Here is a 21,553-nt window from a genome sequence, read left to right on the forward strand (position 1 = left end):
AACCGTTCTATAATTCTATGATTGGCCAGAGCTGACATAACCAAAGCTAAAAACTGTCTGCTCTACCTTGCCAGATACTGTACCTGTGAGTTCCCACCAGCACTCTCTACTGCCGCACAGCCACTGCTATGTATGTTAATCATATGCTGAATCTGTGCTACATGGAGCTTTTAAGTGGGTGCTTTCTCCTAAAAGGAAAATTTTTCCTGAAAACTTTTTCTGATTAAGCTCCTGGAAAGAATTATAGTTTTTTTCCTTTTAATAGAAGACAAGTTCCAAAGTGACATTTTTATTGTTGCAGTGTTAAAAGGAATTTGAAGTTTCCCCAATAACTAAGTACTGTATGGTAGTGTGTGAAAACTTGTGAGATATATATATATACATGAGTTTTTCCAGTCTGGTTGGATAAAAGACTTGAGGAGTCTTTCAGGGATCACATGCAATAGTATCTACTCACCAGTAGAGAATCCAGTGATAAAATAACAATCTATCTCCCTTCTCAAGCTGTTTATAACTGATACAGACCAAACCCCTTTCTGTCCTTCTCTGATCTCCCTTATGCTCTTTTACACTGGTCAACTTAGAGCATTGCCTGGTGTCACCTACAATACAGGAAATTTCAAAAGGAGACAAAATTCTTTCCTGTACAAGCCATAGGTGGATGGTGACTTTTAATTATCCTGGCCCACAATGTCAAAGCATGCAGTGCAGTCCTTCTTACTTCAGCAACAGGAATAAACCCTTGTTTGACAGTCTGCTGATTCCTAGATGATCTTGTAGAAAAGATAAATTGGCAAGTTTCTCCACTTTCAGTCACTAACATACTTTCATATATCAAATTACTTGATATATGGAAAAATAATGATTTGAAATCACTATCAATGCTCTAGCCTAGAAGGCAAGTGAAATGTAACCTATGACAAAGTATATACCATGAATTTATAGTGTACCTTCTGGTCAAATTCAGCAGGATGACAGTGGCAGGCTGGTGTTTCAAGTCTATATTCAGTGCACTTCTCCATATGTGATTCTGAATATTTATTGTGAATTGACCACATCTTTCTTCTCTTCTCAGTAATACTTTGACATGATATAGCACCTCTTTTTTCTCTTATGTAAACATTTTTATAAGTGCTAACGAAGGCAAGTTTGCAATGTCTTTTTAAATGAAAATAAATATTTTATACCTGGTTTGCAGCTGAAGAGCTGAGACAAGGATAATTAATTAATTTAAATTATTGTGCATACTAAATTATGAACTCTTTTGGTCAGGGACTGGTTTTTATTTATGTCCAGATATAAATTAATAATTAGCTATAACAAATAATCAGTTATAACAAAAATAATCCTAGACCTTGACACTGATAGATAAGGATATTCTGAATCTTTGCTTTATCAAGCCACTAAAAATTAGCCAATTAGACAACAATTGCAGAAAATAAGAAGGAAGCATAACTAAAACCCTCCTTGTATATGCGATGAAATCACACTGCCCGAAGCCCTGCTCATGAAACTGAGAACTCGAGCCACTGAGATACTCAGTGTCTTCCTCCGGTTCATAGCTCCGGCTTTCCACCCATCGCTCCACAGGTGTTTTATTGTTGGCCTCTGCACCGCAGCCATAGATTAATTTGTGAGATGGAAATTCCCCTTTTCCATGAAGAAGCCAGTTCAAACAGAAGAGCAGGATGAGTGACACTGGTGTGCTCCCGGCCCAGGCTATTCCCCCCACATCGCATCCCTCTGGCTGTGCCTGAGCATCGCCTCCCACTATCCCGGCAGCACAACTGTCGGGACAGAGCTGACAGCCGGGTCTCACTGTGGGCTGCCCATGCCCACTGCAGACTCCCTCCACCCCACACATGCACGGACTCCAAGACTCGTGGCTCTGAGACTGGTGCTGGCAGCTGTGGAGATTCAGGTTGAAGCACTTGTGCAAGGCCACCCAGCATTTCCTCACTTATGGCCCAGCTGACTGCATGGCTCTGTCAAAAAGTAACAACAGCCACAAAATATCAAAGACTTGTTTTCCTCTCCAAACTGACTGCCTGTTGTTTTTTCTCAAAACATCAGTCCATCTGCATCTTCCCAAGCTATGGACGTGTAGAGACATCTGCGTCATTTTGAAAAAAGCATGTATGTTTGCTTCTAACGGGAAGTTGGAATTGCCAAGAAACAATTGTCAAGACCCTTTGTTATTTTCCTTTTTATACTTGCTATTTTTGAGCAAAAATGACCTGCATCTCCTCTCCTTACCAATGTAAATCTGAATTAAGCTCACAGAGTTATGGAGAATAACATCCTTACAGCATCAGAACAAATATTCTTGAATCCAGAGGATATCGATTTACTTCATTTGATTGTACAGATAACCTGTATCTACACTGAGCTCTTACTAAACATCACTGTACTTCCTGTGTGATAGCAAAATTCAAAGGGCTGATCTGGCTCATCCACTATATCAGTCACTCAGAGATATTCAGACTGATGGACAGTACTAAGAATTCCCATGACAGCATTGGAGACAGAGACAAGACCATTTCTGTAAACTATTGTGGTACACAAGCAGTAAAAATGTTATTGTAGAAAAAGCTGAATCTGGTATTGTAAAGAAAAATAGTAACAGCTTTTAAAGCAAAATTACCAAAGTGAAATAAAAAACATTACCATCATCCAGATTTGGCTTTTCCTTACAGTTCTGATAGAAATACCAGTTCAGGTGCAAATCTCCCAAGGAGGACAAAATGTCATCTTGATTAAGCTTCTACTTTTCACTACACTGGCATAAATCTAGATAAACCCTAGTAAAATGAGTGACTCAAAATATACAGTATAGGGTAAAGAGAAGAATTTGACCCACTGCATAGTGACTGTGCTTCTCAGATTTATTTAGTTTTGCAGTAGTGATGAGAACGTAATGGTGAAGTGGACAGCAAAGATGAATCCAGGTATTACTGCATCCATTTCTCATCCTAAGTCTGTGAAGGTTCTACTGCATTTGGTGAGGTTAATGATGGGCATGAAGCTATGCATCATATCCTGGTGTTATCACAGAAATATGAAACAATGAGCTACTCCTTGACATAACTGTCTTTCACAATTCCTCCTTTTTTCATCATTATAATTAATTTATTTCAAGACAGCTAATAAGTAAAACACTTTCTTTCAACTCTTCAAAAGATGCAGGACAAGGAAAACCAAGCCACAGAATGACGACACTGCTCATTAGAAATACAAGATCTGATATGCAATGCAGTTTATGACTTATCCTTTCTGTGGCAAGAGGGCCATTATTTTGATAATATGATGATAAGATCTGTAAAGAAATAAAAATCTTCTATCCAAATCTTTCAGGTATATTCTTAAAATACTACAGTAGCTCTTCATTATTTTTCCTTTTTCTTTGGAGATTGCATTTGGAAGCTGCAGCTCATCCTTAACCAGTGAAAGTTTACTTACACACAAGGGAACAGTAGCATGAAATGTTCAAAATTAATGAGATGAGAATAAAAAGTAATCAAAATTTAAATATTTTTGCTTCTCAAGACCAAATTATCCTTTCAATCACATATTTAAAATCTGATTTACATTTCCCAAGGTAGGAACTTCTGGCGCAATACCTGAAAATACAGACTTAAGGGAATAGAGTACAATTTCATAAATATTGGTGTTTATCTTCAGAAGCTTCCAGATTAGTAAGCAAAATCACAGATCTATCCATCAAATGCAAATCTATAAAACCTTAGCTAGTAGTGATATTACGTATTGATTTGGAATTAATGTAAGACAGCTATCTGGTTGAAAAAAAATCATTTTCCAACAGGAGTATCCTTGGTGTTCATAAGACCTCTATCTTAAAATCACATTTTCAAAATACTAGAAAGTTAGGGGAAGAGATAGATTTCCTCAGAGGGAGTCCTAGTTTTTTTCTCCCAGACATGATTACCCTGTGGGAGTGGGATGAACTTTCTTTGAAGGCCACAATTTTTGCTTCAGAATGGCTCAGACTGTTCTGAGCTGCAGGTATTTTGAAAACAAAATTAAGTTTCCATACAAGGTTAAAAATATTCACTGAGCCCTCTCCCACATCAGACTGCAAGAGCTGAACGCTACTATGCTATCAATACAGTCAGTATATTTTTCAGGAACAAAATATAAACATCGAGTTAGAACACTTAATATAAGTTTGCTAAGTACTGTTGCTTCCTTTCTTGGTCATGGTTATGAGAAAGTGTTTGTTTAAATGTGGAGGAAAATTAATAGATTCCCCAGACTTCCCTCCTTTGCCAGCAAATACAGTGCTCACTGTACATTGCATAACATGTGGTGAAAAGGGAAAAATTAGATTATCTTGTTGAAATACTTTTTGTCTGTCACTAGTTTGTTTTTCTCTTTTCCTATAAATGTACACTTAGGGCCACCTCAGTTTCCACTGACTTCTATAGGGACAGGTTTAGTCTTTAGGAATAATGAGAAAGGTCTTTGGTCTAAATTCAGCGCTCTCATGTACTGGCATTAATCCCAAGCAACTTTCCTACCACTCTGACAGCAATGCTGAGGACAGGGGAGATGGCAGTATTCTGTGGAACTGCCCTGAGGGTAAAACCTCTCAATGTGGAGGTTTAGTTAACAACAGCAAATGTGTGGTATTGAGAAAAAGAGAAGGATGCTACTCGTGCCTCATACCTCTGCTAGGCTGCTGAGACAACCAGCATCAGCAATGAATTAGAGAGTCAGAGGTTGCAGAGCAGCCAGGCATAGCGAATGAGTTAAACCACAACTAGCAGGAGAACACACACATAAGTAAATAGCGTGTATGTGCTGCCTCAATCTTTCTTCTTTCAATGAAATCTTCTATTCCACCACCCATCTGGAGGCTGTTTGGCAGTGTGTGAGAAGTGAGGTTTTTTTATTCCAGTCACTTTCCAGTAGACCGTGTTAACATAAGAAAGTCATTACTACTTTCACTATTGGCAAAACTGCAGTGACCTAAGGCAGCCAAGGGATGTGAAGAGGCCGAGACTCATCTAGGACAAGGAAATCTAAGTCACTGTTCAGGCATATTAGAAGGCTGTTTGAGGAGCCATGGGCCATGGCATGAGCCATGCACCACGCTCTGTGGATAAGGACCTCAGCCCTAGTAGTGACAGACCAGTGCCTTTTACAAGCACATCAAAACTCTTATGTACAAATAAAGCAGAAAGGACTTCTTGCCTTAATTGCTGGCATATATAGCTTTCAAGAAGGAATTTTAATGCAATGTGCATATATAATTTCCTACGAGATCCACAGAGATGGACTTCATAGAGTCTGATAGAGGCAACAGTAAGACGAGCCTGTGCATTAACTTCATATCCCTTTTCTATGAACTTCTGTCTCATCTCTGTTTGTCAAACATCTGTGAATGATTCTGCCAAAACTCTGGAAGCTGGCTAGGAACTACCAAGCACAAGTGAAAGCATCTGTGCTCCAGAATGCACTGCTGTATGAATGATGCTGCTCCTCTGCCTGCGGAGCACACACCATGCCAGCTGCTTGACAGGATGAATTGGAAGGCAGATCGATGAGAGGCTCTCGGAGAGAGGCTGTGGCACACTTCAAAAGCATATTTTCCTTTCACTCCCCTGCTTTTATGCACTGCTCATATTGCTTCAGTTATTTCACTTATTTAATCTGATAAACATTAATAAAACAGCAAGTTCTCCTCCCAGCACTGATTTTTAAAATAATTTCTTTAGGCAGTGAACTTAAGGTCTCCTACTTTGTCAGGGTCAGACAGCTCAGATTACACAGCCACCTTCCTGCATTAGCACCCAAGGATTCATGTAGAAACTTTCTATTCTACTTTGTAGTCTGTGAAAATCAACAAGGCCGACAGCACAACCAGCTTACTTGTAATGTCCTGCACTGAAGGGAACATTGTTGGTTACACAAATGTTTTTACCTTTAATGGCTTTCTTTAAATTGTTTCATTTCATTGTGTTGTGCTTAGCTCACATACTAATCTGCTCTGCTGAGGAATAAAATAACAGTTATATTTTTTCATTTTTGGAATAAAACCAGATTAACCTGAACCCAAATTGCCCATTTTGTTAAAAAGAAAGAAAGTAAATATTAAGAAAAGCATTTCTCATCCTTTTGAAGGCTTTTCCTTCTGTGTTTACAGCTCTTTTTATTTGAGTGTCATGAACATTTGTGTGAGCAAAGTTGGGGTGGCACGAACAATACAATGAGAGAATTTCAGGATGATAACAGAGATTTGCTATCTCTGAATTAGATTATTGATTAAATAAAACACATTTTGACAGGCTCAGAGTTGCTTTTTAAAGGTCAAGACATTCAGCTGGAGAACAGAAACAACACTACGTAGAAAACACAAAGGTCTGTTCCATCTCCCAGAGACCTTTCCTAAGCAGCACAGATCTGTGAGCAGGATACAGTGAAATCAAAAGGACAGCAATCAACCAGAACCACCAGTGTGCATGGTCAGATAACAGTGGCTCCCTATTGCTCTTAACTTGGGTTTCTAAATACTATAAAAGAAGAGTTTTCTGAGGGAGATTTGAATAGGAGAGGATATTGTGCTTTTGCACTAGATTGTAAGGTATTTTCAAGCACTGGTGATGATAAGAGTGCAAATGGAATGGAATATGGTGAAATGTGGTGAGAACACTGGAGATACCAGCAAAGAACTTTACTCTTGACCTGGAAGCTGGAAGGGTATTTCCAGGGTGATGGGCAATATGCAGAGGGACATTTCTCTGATTCCTCCCAAAAAAACCTAAAAATAGGAGAGCAAACAAAAGTTAGGCTATCTCCACACTGTTTTTTCAAGTAGTGGATAAGAAATGTTTAAGATAAACCTTAGCAGAGGGAAAGAAGCAAGAGAGCAGGTAGACTCCAGCCTGAAGCAGAAGAGCCATTTGTTCTGGGAGCATCCGAATAAACCCAGCTGCTTTTTTTCTATTTGTGTTTTGTGAGTGACAGACCTTTAAAGAATTATACTAACACTGCAGACAGTGAAGAACCTGTGCAGGAGAGACCTCACTGTCTAACACCCATCTGGAACCGTACAGAGCTCCAGCTGATGCTCCAGCACCGGCAGGCTGTAGAGCTCTGCCACATGGGTACTGTCCTCTCCTGAGATGTTCGGTGACACCCTGTCTCTCAATGAGGGCACTAACACTGTGTCTCTTTTCAGTGGGGCTCTTACCTTTTTGAGATACTCACACTATTTTGTTATCTTTATCTTTCCACCAGATTTGCCTGATGCTGGCCAGTGGATTTGGAGGGTTCTGGAGTTAAAGGAACTGTCAGATATTCAAAGACACAGATAAACACACAAACTGAAAGACGTTTCACTCTTTTTTTTTTTTTTTTTTTTTTTATTAACTTGTAGTAAGAGCTTCAGAAATCCTTTTATATTACTATTCATGAGTACAGCTCTTCAGAAATAGCAAGAATCCTGGGTGGGGAAGGAAAAAAGAAAGAAGCTCTATTTTTGAATGACAGAGGTTGTTTCAGTCTGAAGCTTTCCTACTGAGATGTAAAGTGACCCAACTGTCTTAATGCTTTGAGCCACGCTGAATGAAAAACAGGCTGAACCTTCAGGAACCAGCACAGCAAGTAAGGACTGTTAGCAAATGAAAACAATAGTACTATGCATGTTTCAGCTCAAGGCTCAGTGGGGTGGTATCTGTGTTAAAATCTACATTCTCCAAGTTCTTATGGCTGGAAAGCACTTGGGAGAACCTGTAGTATTCACTTTCAACTTTGCTAACTAGTTACGAACAAATGATACTTCTTTATTTTCTTCCCTTATTAGTAACTATAAGCATTATAGAATTCCAGTTTCTGTTCCTTTTGTTCATATGTATATATATTTATATCTTTTTTGATATACATTTTCCATTCCAAATAATTCATACTATAGAAAACAATAGAATGACAAGATTACAGCAATGGCAAAGTTTGTTTTTCCTAGTAATAATAGTAAACTCCATGTGCATCAGTTAAACTGAATACTGGTCTATATAAAGCGAACATCTTTCAATCTCACTAAAAATTCAAAACCATCAAGAAGATTGATTTGTTGTTTTTTTCTTTTTTGATAGTTTTCCCTCCATACATCTTTCTATTTTCTTATCTCCCCAAACTACTTTGAACTAGGAAAACAAGGTCATACTTTTATTCGCACACAGAGATCAAGAAATTAAGAATCAGCCACTAACTAAAGAGAATAGCTGTGGTTTATCTCCCAGAAACTAATGAAAAGATATTGCCTGAAACAGAAATGATGGAAGGATAAATCAATCCACGTCTGAAAGACACTTAAACAGCAGATTAATAGAAGATGTAAAGTTATCAAAAGAACTATTCCTGTCAATTATCAATAACATGTTGGGTTTCCTTTACACAGAAAGAACATACAGTGGCAAACATTTCTTGATTTATCCTGGATTTTCAGGATCTTAAAGTAAGAACAGAGGAAGAGATGTGATTCAAGGGGGCCTGCGGTAGCGGTTTTCCTGTAAAGACAGAATCCAATCCTGTCAGTACAAATTTAATCAGCAGTGGTTTTTCCTCACAAAACCCATAAATTCATCTGTCAATGATAAAATAGATTTTGGCAGTTATAATTAAAACTCATACACTGCAAATTCAGATCACGCAGTAGAAATGAATCTGAAGTCTGTATAAAGGTACTGAAGTCCAGTGCTGCAATACTTTTCTGCATATGATTTTATCTGTTAATATCACTAATGGCAGTATTTACCATGTGCTCATTATTTTAAAACAGAGAAATTCGCTCTTTTAGATCACTGACAAAGGAAAACAAAGTGACAGATAAAAGCCATGTACCACACAGACAAAAATCCTTTCAGTCCATGTTGCACCTCTGTGATCCAGTCTTGCATGGAAAGGAGGAAAATAGCAGGGGATACATATGTGGTTGGTGCAGCATGAACTGAGAATCCAGGCAGTATCCTGCAAGCACCCAGCTGTCTGCAGGCTGGCCCATGCTGTGTCACATTTCATTTCCTTAAGGGTGCTCACATTGTTATTCAAGCCGTGGGAACACCAAACAAACTTCTGTTTCCACATAGCTATTTTACTTGGGGAATAAATAAAATTAAAATAAATTTAATAAGCTTAAATAAAAATTAAATGTTTTTTCTTTGGGTTTCTAAAAAGAGACCAGACTTTGCAGCGGGAAAGCAGGAATGTCAGGCACAGCCGGTAGTTTGCAAGCAGCTGGAAGGAGTTTTAGGCTCATCAAAAGTCTCCTTAATGTCGTTGTCTGTACTGGAACAGTTTAGCAAAATTATGTGCTTATTTCCATATTACTGTCCCCATGCACCTAGGTCTTTCTGGCAGCTTTGTTCTCACATGGTTTGATTCTCCCCTGGTCTAAAATCTACACTGAAGGCCTTAAAAGTGGGGTGCCACAACAGCTAGCATGCAGGTACTTGCCCCCTTTATTGGTTGTGAGACTTTTTGCTTTTGAAGGATGAAAGCCACAGTGCACATTTTCATATTCTACCAAAATAAATTTATACCTAGATTTTTAAAGTGAAAATTTCATGTAGCTGGTCACTGATGCTTGGCTGTGGCTTACAGTACTTATATACAGCACTGCAGGCATTTTAAATCCCAGGGTATCTAACCAACAGTTAAAGACATGAACAGGGCCACCTACATCCATACCAGTGTCTGATTCAGGCACTAAATCCCCATTATACCCCAGAGCTGCCTGTTGCCGAGCTCCCTCAGAGCACCCGTGTGAGCTTGGCCCTGCTCAGGGATGAGCCAGCTACCTGTTTGCAGGGCTGAGTGGCCAAGTTTCTCCTTCACCATGAGCCCATACACCAGCAGATCAGGCGCTCACCGGTGAGGCATGTGCTGTTTTCAGACACTGACATTATCCATTTGGGAGCAAAGACACCAATTCAGGTTTTCTGCATTTGAGGATCAGGCAGTGTTGCTTGCAGTCCGCAACATGCTGTTTCTGTCTCTCCTAGGACATGGTATAAGCTGCCAGAAGTAGCTGTGTAATCCCCATGGCTATAGAAAGCACAGATAGATTAAAAATCAGATCCCCGGTGGTTTAGAAGACTAAACACAACACTAAAAACAAGTGACTCATCTGATGTAATTTTAGCTATGACAGAAACTCCTGCTGTAGCCTAAGTCAAATCACATAATCTTTCCACTTTGTTATAGATATCTGTAGTATAGGAGCAGCGACAGCTATTGCTGTCCTCACTGACCTAACGGGGGGACACCGATTAATAGGAAAGCTTTTAAGAGAATCAAATGGTATTTGGATTCCAACAAAAATTGTTTTGCTTTGTCATTTTTATTGGTTTTGCAGCAGCCCATGAAGTAACAACTACGCTAAATGCTGCAGAAACACATGGCCATGGACAACCCCTGCCTCAGAAACCTAACAGCATGCAACCTGCCAGTGATGAAATGTAAGTAGCAATTTCAGAAATGGAGCACCAAGTGTGAAAAGATATGTAGCTGTGATAATTTGGACCTGGTAGCTCTTGAATCACTCACTGTTTTGCTGAGAAACAGAGCTTCACTTCAGGAAGGTAGGGTGGAGCTAACACCAAGCTATTTGATGGGAGAGTCTAAAGATCCATTTCACTGATTTGCTCTAATAATTTTTGGGGTTTTTTTACCAGACAGAAACTAGTTACCTAGTATCAAAAGATTTTGAGGGTTCCGGGTCCGCAGGTCACTCAAAGTTTAAAAAACCAAAGAGATGGGTCAGCATGAACAGCCACTGTGGGGAACACCCTTCCATCAGATTGCAGCTGATTTGGGATCAGCAATGGTATGTTGTGAATACACTCACTGAGACTCCCTTGGCTGAACAAATGTCTACAACACAGATGTCTTGAGGGATAGGCATGAAAACTGAAGGAGAAAATGGAAGGATCCTGAGTATGCCATAGCCCTCCAAAAAAAATCAAATGGGATCCAGAAATAGGCACACACTCATGTGTAACAAGCTTTTTTCAATCTGACTGTTCTCATACATTTTGTTCTTGAGTATAACTAAAATGCCATACAAGCCAAATATATTAATTTAGCAGTGCTGCAGTCAGCCTTAGTTACAAACTCAGTTTTTCTAGTTACAAACTAAGGCTAATTTACACATCTTCTTACACATTTTCCTTGCTTGGTCAGAATGGTGAAGATTTTGTGGCTATACCTTCAGGTTATAATATCAATGTTATACATAAGTAATCTCTCTATTCACCTTGTTTAGTGTTTATTTTTTTTTCTGATTTTTCACAGTCACAGATTAATGCTTTACTTAATTACCAGAATAAGCCTGTGCATTCCTAAAACACCCTGAAAACAATTTTTATGCCCACAGCATAATACTTTAGTGATACATTCTCTGTTTACTTGAAGGCTCTATATTGGTCTGGGTATAAACTTCCATTTCTTCCCCTTCCATAAAAAAAAAAAAAAAGTGAATACTTGATGACATATCCACTCAAGCAAGAGATATAATTATGGTATAGCTTCTAGTACAAGGAAGTCATGACTTCAGTTGTGATCTTTAGAATGTATAGTGATGATTTTCATTCATAATTATTTTTCCAGAACCAGTGATGCATATAGAATACCAATGATGTTTGTTCTCATGAGTAAATCAGATCACAGTTTTACTAAATTGTATTTCCTCCTAATGGTTAAAAAAGAATTAATTTATTCAGTAAAGTACAGCGCAAGCTGTGTCAAAGGAACACCTCTTCTTTCAAAAATGTCTTCCACATAGATCAATAGGAAATGTTCAACAGTTTAATTACTCTGGGGTCTGGACAAGATCAAATCTTCTATTACAATAAGTAAATAATGTCAGTGAGAAAGTATAATTTTAGATTAGTAAGATGCTTTAAAACTTTGTCATTAGCCAAACTTATTACTTTTATCTATTTGTAGCAGGACTGTATTGTGATACAAATTTTCTGGGCACCTTAGACAGTGTACAGCAGATGCTTGACAGAGTTTCCAAGGCAATGACTAAACAGGTTTACTCATTACAGTAAGATAGAAAACAATGAAATTAACTGCATGTACACTTTTGCGAATGTTATATCCTGGGTTATGAAGATTTTATAGTGATAATAACAAACAATACTAGAAAGATTACCCAGCTCTGTGCTGCTAAAATATTCCTCATGTGATCTATCAAAGCAGAAGTTCATATGTTCACTACTAAGATTCCAAAATATCAGGAAGTAAAATAACACCTATTTAACAGGTATTAACCCTAAACGTCAGTAAGATAAAATTAAGAAGAACAAAACTAAGAAAAACATGCCTTGAGATCTCACAGGAATTCCTGAAGACAGAGGAGAAGTAAGCGCTGTTCCATTATTTAATAAGGAAATTGCAGATCATTTTGCCTGACATCAGTGTCAGGAAAACTGATGGAAAGGCTGGTACAGGAAACAATCAGTGTGCAATTAAAGGGTGATAGTACAATTAATGCCAGTCAACATAGAAAATTAGCTTTGTCAGAAAAAAAAGACCTTCCTATTTTCCCATGAGATTATGAATTAGTTGGATAAAGGAAAATTCTGTGAGATTTCTGTCGGGCTTTGGGTCACAACTTTACAGCATTTTTGGTAAAAAACCCCAACAATGTATAATATCACTGTGGTCCATACTAAATGGATCCACCCATACTGAATGGTCCAAAGAAAAATATAAAATTATTGCTGGAGAAAGCTGCAAATTACAAAAAGTTATAGGTTGATAAATAATGGGAAGGGCAGGCCATTAATACAGATCAAATAAGGTCACTTAGTAAGGTCTGGACTATATTTTAACACTGATAAGACAAAGTTGTTCATTAAAAGAAAAAAGAAAAATGGTCTCATATCCAAGATGGAAAACAATTTTGTGAAAAGCAGTGACTCTGAAAAGAAAGAAACAGTAGACCCAAGGAGACCCGGGTTCTCAGAGCAAAGTGTAATCAAAAGCTATTCTTATTGTACAAGATGGGGCATAGCTGGTAGGAGTTGTTGGTGCTATTACACCTCTCTGTGGTTTCAGAGACATCATTACTGGGAAAATGTGCTGAAAAAAACATCTGCAGAAAACCAAGGGCTTTACTGAGAGAAACTATGCTAATGATTTGTGATGACAGGGAGCCTTTAGAAACTCCAATTGTTACATTAATACGTGAGAAGTTTAACAGAGAATTATGGTCTATGAATACAGAAATGGGAGCGTAGATAGCTTTCTAATCTATTGGCAAAAAACCCCCCCATAATAGGCTCCATACACGCTACTGAAGACAGAGAAATGTGAAGGAAAAACAGTAGAAACGTTCAGCAGCAAGGAAAACTAACTACATGAACAGCATACCCAGGCATGTGTTGGATTCCAATCCCTATATAAAAACATTAGTCTTTCTAAAACCTTGCATTAATGCTGAATTGCTGGGTGAGGTTCCATGGCCTTGTATTAGGAAAACATGAGGAGATCATCGTAAGAGTAATGTAATTCAAACTACTGTGGATTTACTTCTTGTTTTCCCCCACGAGAGTATTCCCCGCCACGTTCCATTTCTGGCATGCTGTGTTATGCAGGTACTTACAGCAGAAAACTGAGCTGTACATCCTGCTGCCCATTGTGCCAATGCTGGTCAGATCCTCAACAGATTTTGACATGTATCCTGCTTTCTTCTGCAGATACAGAAATTGTCTGCCACAAAACCTCAAGTGAAGCAGATTATGTTTAAGAAATGTGAAAGAGAAGAATAGCATAGATCTGCACAGTGGTGGGAAAGATGCCTTTAGCTGCAGGGCACTGGGGCAACACTTTACAACCATAAAGAATGCAGGGAAAGATTGAAGCTGTGAATTGAATTAAATTCTGGATGCACTGGCATGGGTGAAAGCTATTGCGCCACTCTAGTGGAGTCAGGGTTCTTCTCATACAGGCTTAAGCAGCTCATACAATCCTAAACAGCATGGCCCAAATTGCAAGGATATGTACTTGAAAAACATCTGACTAATCTTTGATTTATATAGTTCATCACTGAGTCTCCTTCTCCCAACAACCACAATTAGGGAAAAAAGTCCCTTACAATTTGACTGCATAATTATCTGTAAGGCTAAGTACAAAACCAATACTTCAATTCAAAATCACAATTACTAGTAAAAGTACTAATAAGAGCAACTGCTAATTGAAAATATCTTACTGGCCAGTAGTTGCTAACAAGCTCTTTAAAAATAAGCTATGTATCATGTAATAAAAAAAGGTTTGTTATGCACTTAAGAAGGACTCGAATGAAATCTAGCCTACACAGGTTTCCTACTTAGCTACTTCTTCCTATTTAAACTCTGCCAAATTCTACATATACATTAAAAGAACAGGTTGATCACCGCTTCAATTTTCAACATGTCAGAAACCCAGAAGGCTCTGCTGAATGCAACTGGAAATGGACCATGTCAGTGCACAGTTACTGGGGCTGAAGCCCATTTGAACCAGTCAATGCATTGCATTTGTTGTTATGCCCTATGATCAACCATGGCGTAATCTCGCTACTTAGATCAGGGCTGTGTCTGCCTGTTTGCTGAAATGTGCTTCTAGCACGTAAGCACCAGAAGCTCTAGCTAGATAAACCAGTAACAACGCTGAGAAGTCCACCTGCAATTTCACCTACCTGTATCACAGCCAGTCATTGCCCAGACCTGCGCCCTTCCGCAAATTTGCGCCAAGTTTGGTGGGGCTAAGGACACATTGGAGGACAGGCATAGAATTCAAAACAATCTTGATAAATTGGATAAATGGATTGCAAGCATAGGTTGAAATTAAAAAGGTTCAAGAGAAAGAAAATACAGCTAGGCAGACATAAGCTGGTGCACAGGCAACACTTGACTACCTGGCAAGTATTTAGAAAAAGGTAACGGAGAGTACAGTCTGTCACCACAAGTCAGCAGTATCAGGCTGTTGCCAAGAAGGCATACCCAAGGGTGACTGTATTAGCAAGAATGTAGCCTTCAAGGTACCCAAAATATCCCTTCCACTTCATTTAGTGTTGATATGTGCTTAGCTGGATTACTTGATCTTAGTTTGGTGAGACACCTCAGGAATGGTGGAGACGATCTGGGAAATGTCCAAAGTGAAAAAGAATGATCAGATAGCTGGAAAACGTGATGTTCAAGGAAGAATTGAAAGACATGATGCTACCTAGCTTAAAGGAGAGGAGGCTGAGAGAGACTTTGTAACAGTCTTCAAATTTATCCTGAGACTCCCAGCTGAATGTAGAAAAGGTTAAAATTTGAGCATACTGGTTGGCTGACATATTAAATGCTAATATGTTAAACTCAAATTCTAAATTACATTTTTGAAGAGATAAAGTTAGACAGTATTTTTCGGACAAATGTCTGTGTATTGCAAACAACTTTGAGAAGCTGCTGCTTTCCTGAGGTTAACAATAATTTTGCACAGTGCTTTGATTGACGCAAATGCTCAATCACATCCAAATCAAAATAGGAGGAAGCTACTATTTTGCATGGCTTCCTGTAGGACATATGCAATGTTATCCCAAAGGAGAAGGCAGGTTATGCAATGAGTGAGAAGCTCTGCATAGCTATGTTTATTTGGGAAGCATTTCCAGTAATTATTTGGAAAGGACTGAGAGATAAACTGATAAGACATTCTCATGATTTCGTATTTTCATCACTAAAGCAACAATTAGATTTTAAATGATTTGGATTTTGGTTGCTATTTCACTCTCTTTATGCAACTTAAATAATGGAAGGGAAATGGAAACTTGCTTTACTAATATTAGGATTCTTCCACTGTGTATGAGTTTGCATGTGTGTGTAAAAGTGCTGGCTAATAAAGAAGTGGAATAGTTTCCTCTACCTTATCATATTCTAGCCTCACTGGCAATGTAGTATAGCCCTACACTGGTTTTTGGAGCCAAAATGGACCAACTGTTTTCCAGATTTAAGGGATGGTAGAAGGACAGCCAATTCCCACTTCTTAGCAAAGCTAAATTCTGTTCCAATTCACCTAATGAGTAAGTCAGACAAATAAGTCAACTATGGTGACATTTGAAACCTTATTTTCTTTTCTTTTAAAGGCAAACTATATAGAAATAAATGACTTCCAAATAAGCTTAAATAAATATAGAGGTCTTTGAGCGTAAAATATCAACAAAATACTTCTCTGATTGCATATTTCCATATTTGTTCTTACTAATTAACATGAGTTATCAGCATTTCTAATTTACATGCCTTGAACATACAACACCCCCCCCCCTTTCTTATCTCCTACCATGACAATACTAGCAAAACATACAAATTAAAGACTTCCACTAAAAAGCTTTTCTGTTAACCAGTCCTGCCGTAGAATGGCCTACTGCTGGAAAAGCATCCTGGCTTCTACGCTGAGCTCTCAAGTATACTGCTTTGCCACAAGCAGCTTTTAAACTTGAACCAGACATATTTATTTGTACGTCATTACTACAAATACTTTTCAGGTTTATAGCTACTGCACATCAATTCTGTCATCTGAGTTCTGGAAACAAACTGGAATGCTGGGCGTCAGCTAAGATACATGGAGCTTTTTCAGAGCACTTTGGAAGCCAAAATTATGGAAGACTTTTTCCACTTTTACCATTCACTCCTTTATTATGCTTGGCCTTCATTCCCTCCTGTCACCTTAAAAATGAAACAGCATGTTCATTATTATTCATGGAAATTCATCGGATATGGAGAAAGTATCCTTTTTTTTCCCCAACTGTTCCATTTCTATTTCTTTTGGGAAAGACTACGCTATTCTTTGCTTGGGTAGCAATCTTCTGAACTGCTGCTTTGCCATTGAATTCACAGGAAGATAATGATTTGCATGGGCTTTACTGCTTCTTATCTGTAGACTAAATAATGGTGTGGCTGTCAACCCTGAGCAAAGCGCACCATGCTGCTGCGCTGCCCAACTTTCCCCACCTTTGGTCCAGCGTCATCCATATCCCGGCCCGGCCTGGGCAGCTGCCCACAGCAGAGGCAGCTTCTCCCAGGGGTCCCAGTACATTGTGGCCTGAAGTACAGGGGTGCCGTATGCTTCTCAGCTAGCCTAGGATTTAGTATTACTTGTTCACAGTGCTCAGTACAATATCTGTTCTTGACTGGGGCTTACTAGATGTTATACTGACAGTATAAATGCTTATTTCTATTAGTGCTACTCCTAATTACATGAAACGAGACACTATGTATTGCAGCTGACATAATTTCATTGACCATTACCTTGTTATTCTCTTATGAGACAGACAGAAGATCCTATCTTACTTTTTAAATACCAGTAATTAAATTATATATTTGTATTCATCCTTTTGTAAACAAACTCCTTCTACTTCTTTACAGACCATGTGTTTGGTCATTGTTGTTTTTCCTGTCTAGATCACCTCTGATAATTCTGCAATTGCTTTTTGCAGCAGGATGAGCACTGCTACGATCAATATTCTGTATGAGACCATTCAGGGAATGGCATTTCAGATATTTATAAAATCTGCATTTTATAACTGTACATTTTACATTTCTGTTATACCTCTTAAGCATTCTAACATAGTGTTATTTTCCAGCATAATAGAAGCTTTTATTGCCATGTCTACTGTAGCCTCAAAACCGTTTTCCCAAAGCGAAACAGTTAATTTAGAAATCTATGAGTTACATGGCAGGTTCATTTTCTTTTTTTCTAGCGTATCCCACTTTCCAGGTTTTGACACTAAACATCACTGGCTCCACTTATTGCCATATTGTCTGCTTATGCACTTGGCTTGGTAATTCTGTATTTCCCTGCTGAAAGATTGTTCTTTGCCTTGAACACCGGCTTGACTCTTGTAGCATATCTTAACCGGTTTATACTTTATCTTCACATTTGCTCTTTGGTCATCATGCACATTTCTCCTGAGATTCCTTTTATGACAGAATAATGTTCATGCAAAACTCCATTTTCTGTGTGCCTCATATTAGACACAAACTCAGAGCCAAAACACACACATGTCCAAGTGAGTGTTATGCACAGATGTGACACAAAGACACAAAAGAGAAAACGTTTCTCCCAAACTCATGGACAGGCTCTTAATCCCTTTGCTGGGAAGTTCCTGCTGCTGCCCCTTCTCAGGCTGCAGAATCCCACCTCTCTGTGAGTCTCTAAAAGCACCAGAAAAAATTTCTAAGGTGTGCAGGGATGTCGGCTCTATCTGAAGCGTGCTGCCTCATATAGACTGAAAGGGGTTTAAGAACAACAGAAAAACATTTTATATTTCTCAATTGATTACACAGGAGAATAATTTTGAAGACCTTTTATATCCCTTTCCCCATAAACATGCTGCTATTTGTTATTTGTATCTTACCTTCAAAGATACTGCATGCGACAACATAGGAAACCATACATGTGAGTCATACTTTGTGCAAGGGCTTTTGTGAACGCAGGTTATACATTATTATAGATGTGTGCATGTGCATATCTTAGAATGGAACTATAATTCATGAAAGTGATGCTCAGCGTTAACCAAAATTTTAGTCCTAGCTGTCTGAGAGAAAGTAGGAGCTGTGAGCTTGGAGCACCTTCAAAGCTAGGCTGTGCTTATTAAGGATCGAAAATGGATCTAAAAGCCTCACTATAGGCATGAAGGACTGAAAAGCCAGGGCTTTAGTGCTCATATCCAGGCTGAAGGTCTATCAAAGATCATCCACTGACACCCGTCAGTGAAATACTCTGAAGTGACACGCGATTTGTCACTTTTTTCGAAGTGGGCTGAAAGACAGTACCTGTGAAGTTGGAGCGGAGGAGAAAAATCCCTTTGCAAGTCTCCGGGAGAACTACTTACTTTTCCACCCCTTTTCTTTTTTGTCCCCAGTCCCGCGGGGACTGCCCGCCGCAGCTCAGCCCGGGCGCGGAACAGCCGCCTGCCCCCGGCTCCCCCCCCCCCCCCGCCGCCGCGCTGAGCATCGCCGGGCCCGGGGCTTTCCCGCCGGTGCCCCCGCGGCGGGGCCGGGCCGGGCGGGGCGGGGCGGGGCGGGGCGGGGCGCGGCAGCCCCCCCCGGGGCGCGGCGGGGCCGGCGATCCGCGACGGGGCCGGGGCCCGGGCTTCCTGCCCGCCCGCACACCTGGGAGCGGGGCGAAGGCAGGGGGGTGGGAGCCGGCCCCCCGCCGGGCCGACGGCATCGGCGGCAGGAGGAGGAGGAGGAGAAGAAAGAGGAGGAGGAGGAGGAGGGGGAGGAATCAGCGGGAGCGACAGGAGGAGGCAGAGCGGCGGCGCGGAGCATGGAGCGCAGCTGCCCCCCCCCGCCGGAGCAGGAAGCGGTGGAAGCGTGGCTGGACGATCACGGCGACTTTACCCGCTCTTACTTTGTTAGGAAAGCTACGAGGTAAGCCCGGAGCGGCGGTGGCGGCGGCTAGAGGCATCTCCCTTCTTCCCAGCAAACGCTCGCTCTTCCACTTCCCGTTACTGTCTCCACAGAAAATAAAAAAGCGATCCTTCCCCCCCCCCCCCCCCGCCCCCCTCCCCCCCCGCCGCCCCAAAGAGCGAAGACTGAAGCCAACAAGCAGCAGCCCCGCTCGGCCGCCACCGAAGTGCACACGCGGGCTCTTCTCCGCGGATTTTCCGCATTCCCGCCCCGCGGCCGCGCTGCTGCGGGTGTGATTATATGCTTTTTATAAAGATTGGCTTCGTTCATTTATATCACGGGGGACCGGCCGGCCGAGCGGTGAAGCTGTCCCACGCTCGGAGCTCCCTGCCCGCGGCTTCCATTGATGTATTCAGTGTTCCCCTTGGTTTAAAGCAGGCATAGGCAACTTCTCGTGAGTAACGAGCAGTGTATATTGCCCTGCCCTGCGAACTAGATGGAAATATGTCGAAGCCTCAGATAACATCTAATCTCTTCGGGAGGGCGGGTTATGCCGTGATTTAGTAAGTTCAAAACAAAAGCGCTGCTCATGGAGGGGCTCGCTCAGTCGCCCTCTGGGCTTGTCACCTTTTTTGACGTCTCGGCGGCCACCGGCCGGAGAGGGCGATGGGTTAAGTGCCACGGGAGCTGCCGAGCCGGGAGCGGCCGCTGAAGCCGTACGTGCTGCAGCCCAGTGCCGGGGGGGGCAGCCGGGGGGGCGGGAACAACCGGGGCGCAGATGCTGAGGGGAGCGGGGCTGCTGCGGGAGGGAGGGAAGAAAGGAGGGAGGGAGGGAGGGAGAGGAGCGGGGCTGCAGCCCCGGGGCGGGAGGGGCAGCGAGCGGGGGGGGGATCGCTGCTCCCTCCCGGCGGGGGCGGGCAGGGCCGGAGCCGCGCCGCGGTGGTGGTTCTTGCAGAGGACCCCATATAGAGAGCTGAAGAGCTCGTCTGGTTTTTTTTTTTTGTTTTTTTTTTTTTTTTAATTTTTATTTTATTTTCCTGCCCCCCTGGCTTGCCATGCTGCCTTTTGGAGATCAGACGAGGTATTTGCTCACCGTTGTCACACTTCAGCAGTGGGACTTCAAGTTGAAATCGAGTAAATTCGGCTATTTTTAGAAGTGGAGTCAGGTTTCCATTTTGAATATTTTCCGATAAACAAAGCAGCGGGGATGCAGAGCACACGCGATCTGCAGCTCCCACGGTAGAGCTTAGTGGAGAGCTCGGGTTAGTAAGTCCTGTGCTTGGTTCCTCGGACACGCCGTCTCCGCGGGCGCGCTCCTTCGCTCCGCTCCCGTCCCGGAGCCGCTTGCACCATCTGCTCACCGCTCCTGATTTACTTCTTTCCCGAGTCACTTAGCAGGGATGGATGCATTCTGAATGAGGCTTTGCTGCTGCTCCTCTCTGCATGGGATGGGGCGGTAAGAAGAGAAATCCCCATTAATAATTGACTCGCAGCAGGCTAGAAAGCTGCTGGGGTCACCTGCTTTCTTGTGACCATCTGTCATGCAGTCCCCTTTCTTCTGCTGCTTCTTCCTTAGGTTCATTTAACAGAAAAATAATAAAAGCGCTTTTAAAAATGACTTTTAAATGTTGACTTTTTAAAAAAGGCTGTGCATAGGTGTAGGGTGCAGAGATGGAAGTAGTTTATGGTGATACTCTCCAGAACACTAGTGCATGGTGTGTAACTGAAGGGTAGCTTGTTTGCCCAGGAAATAGGGTGTTAGCAGCTTTGAGAAGTAGCATTTTATTAGTTCAGCCTGTCACACTTCCTCTGGAAACTGGAAGTAGTATTGAACAAATAGGAATGCTAATTAATAGTAACCGCTGTGTCAGATTTGTTTTCCCCATGGAGAGGTTTGGTTAGTCTTTTTTTTTTTTTTTTTTTTTCTTTTTAATGCTGAGACACAGTTTTGCGTTTGTGTGGATCTGAAGTAGGCAGTAGTTCACAAAAAACAATTCAGTTGTGTCTGCATGACTGCGGTGCCTCTGCGTTTAGAGAGGGTTTTGCAGAAAAACTGTTGACTTTGAATTCTTGTTTGGCAACAATTCTGTGATCTTTTTGAAGTGATGGAAACACCGCTTTTATCTCAAAACTCTCTTTTCCGCTGTCTTGCA

General features: G+C 41.0%; 1 protein-coding gene across 7 annotated transcripts in view; it reads left to right on the forward strand.

Annotated features, from left to right (window-relative positions):
* The first annotated feature begins 10,392 nt into the window (after nt 1-10,392).
* Nucleotides 10,393-21,553, forward strand: part of PDE5A (phosphodiesterase 5A) — a 78,089-nt gene continuing 66,928 nt past the window's right edge. For 3 of the 7 annotated variants that reach the window (XM_042796318.1, XM_042796319.1, XM_042796320.1), the window contains exon 1: nt 19,154-19,421. In XM_042796318.1, the coding sequence (XP_042652252.1) occupies nt 19,318-19,421 (104 nt within the window). In that variant the 5' untranslated portion in view covers nt 19,154-19,317. Of the gene's footprint in view, nt 10,479-19,153; nt 19,422-19,589; nt 20,117-20,276; nt 20,663-21,553 lie in introns of those variants that run through there. The other 4 variants (XM_032997651.2, XM_042796321.1, XM_032997653.2 and 1 more) reach the window with 4 other exon arrangements.

Source organism: Tyto alba, unplaced genomic scaffold (assembly GCF_018691265.1).
Source record: "Tyto alba isolate M040663 unplaced genomic scaffold, T.alba_DEE_v4.0 Super-Scaffold_23, whole genome shotgun sequence".
Classification (NCBI taxonomy): Eukaryota; Metazoa; Chordata; class Aves; order Strigiformes; family Tytonidae; genus Tyto; species Tyto alba.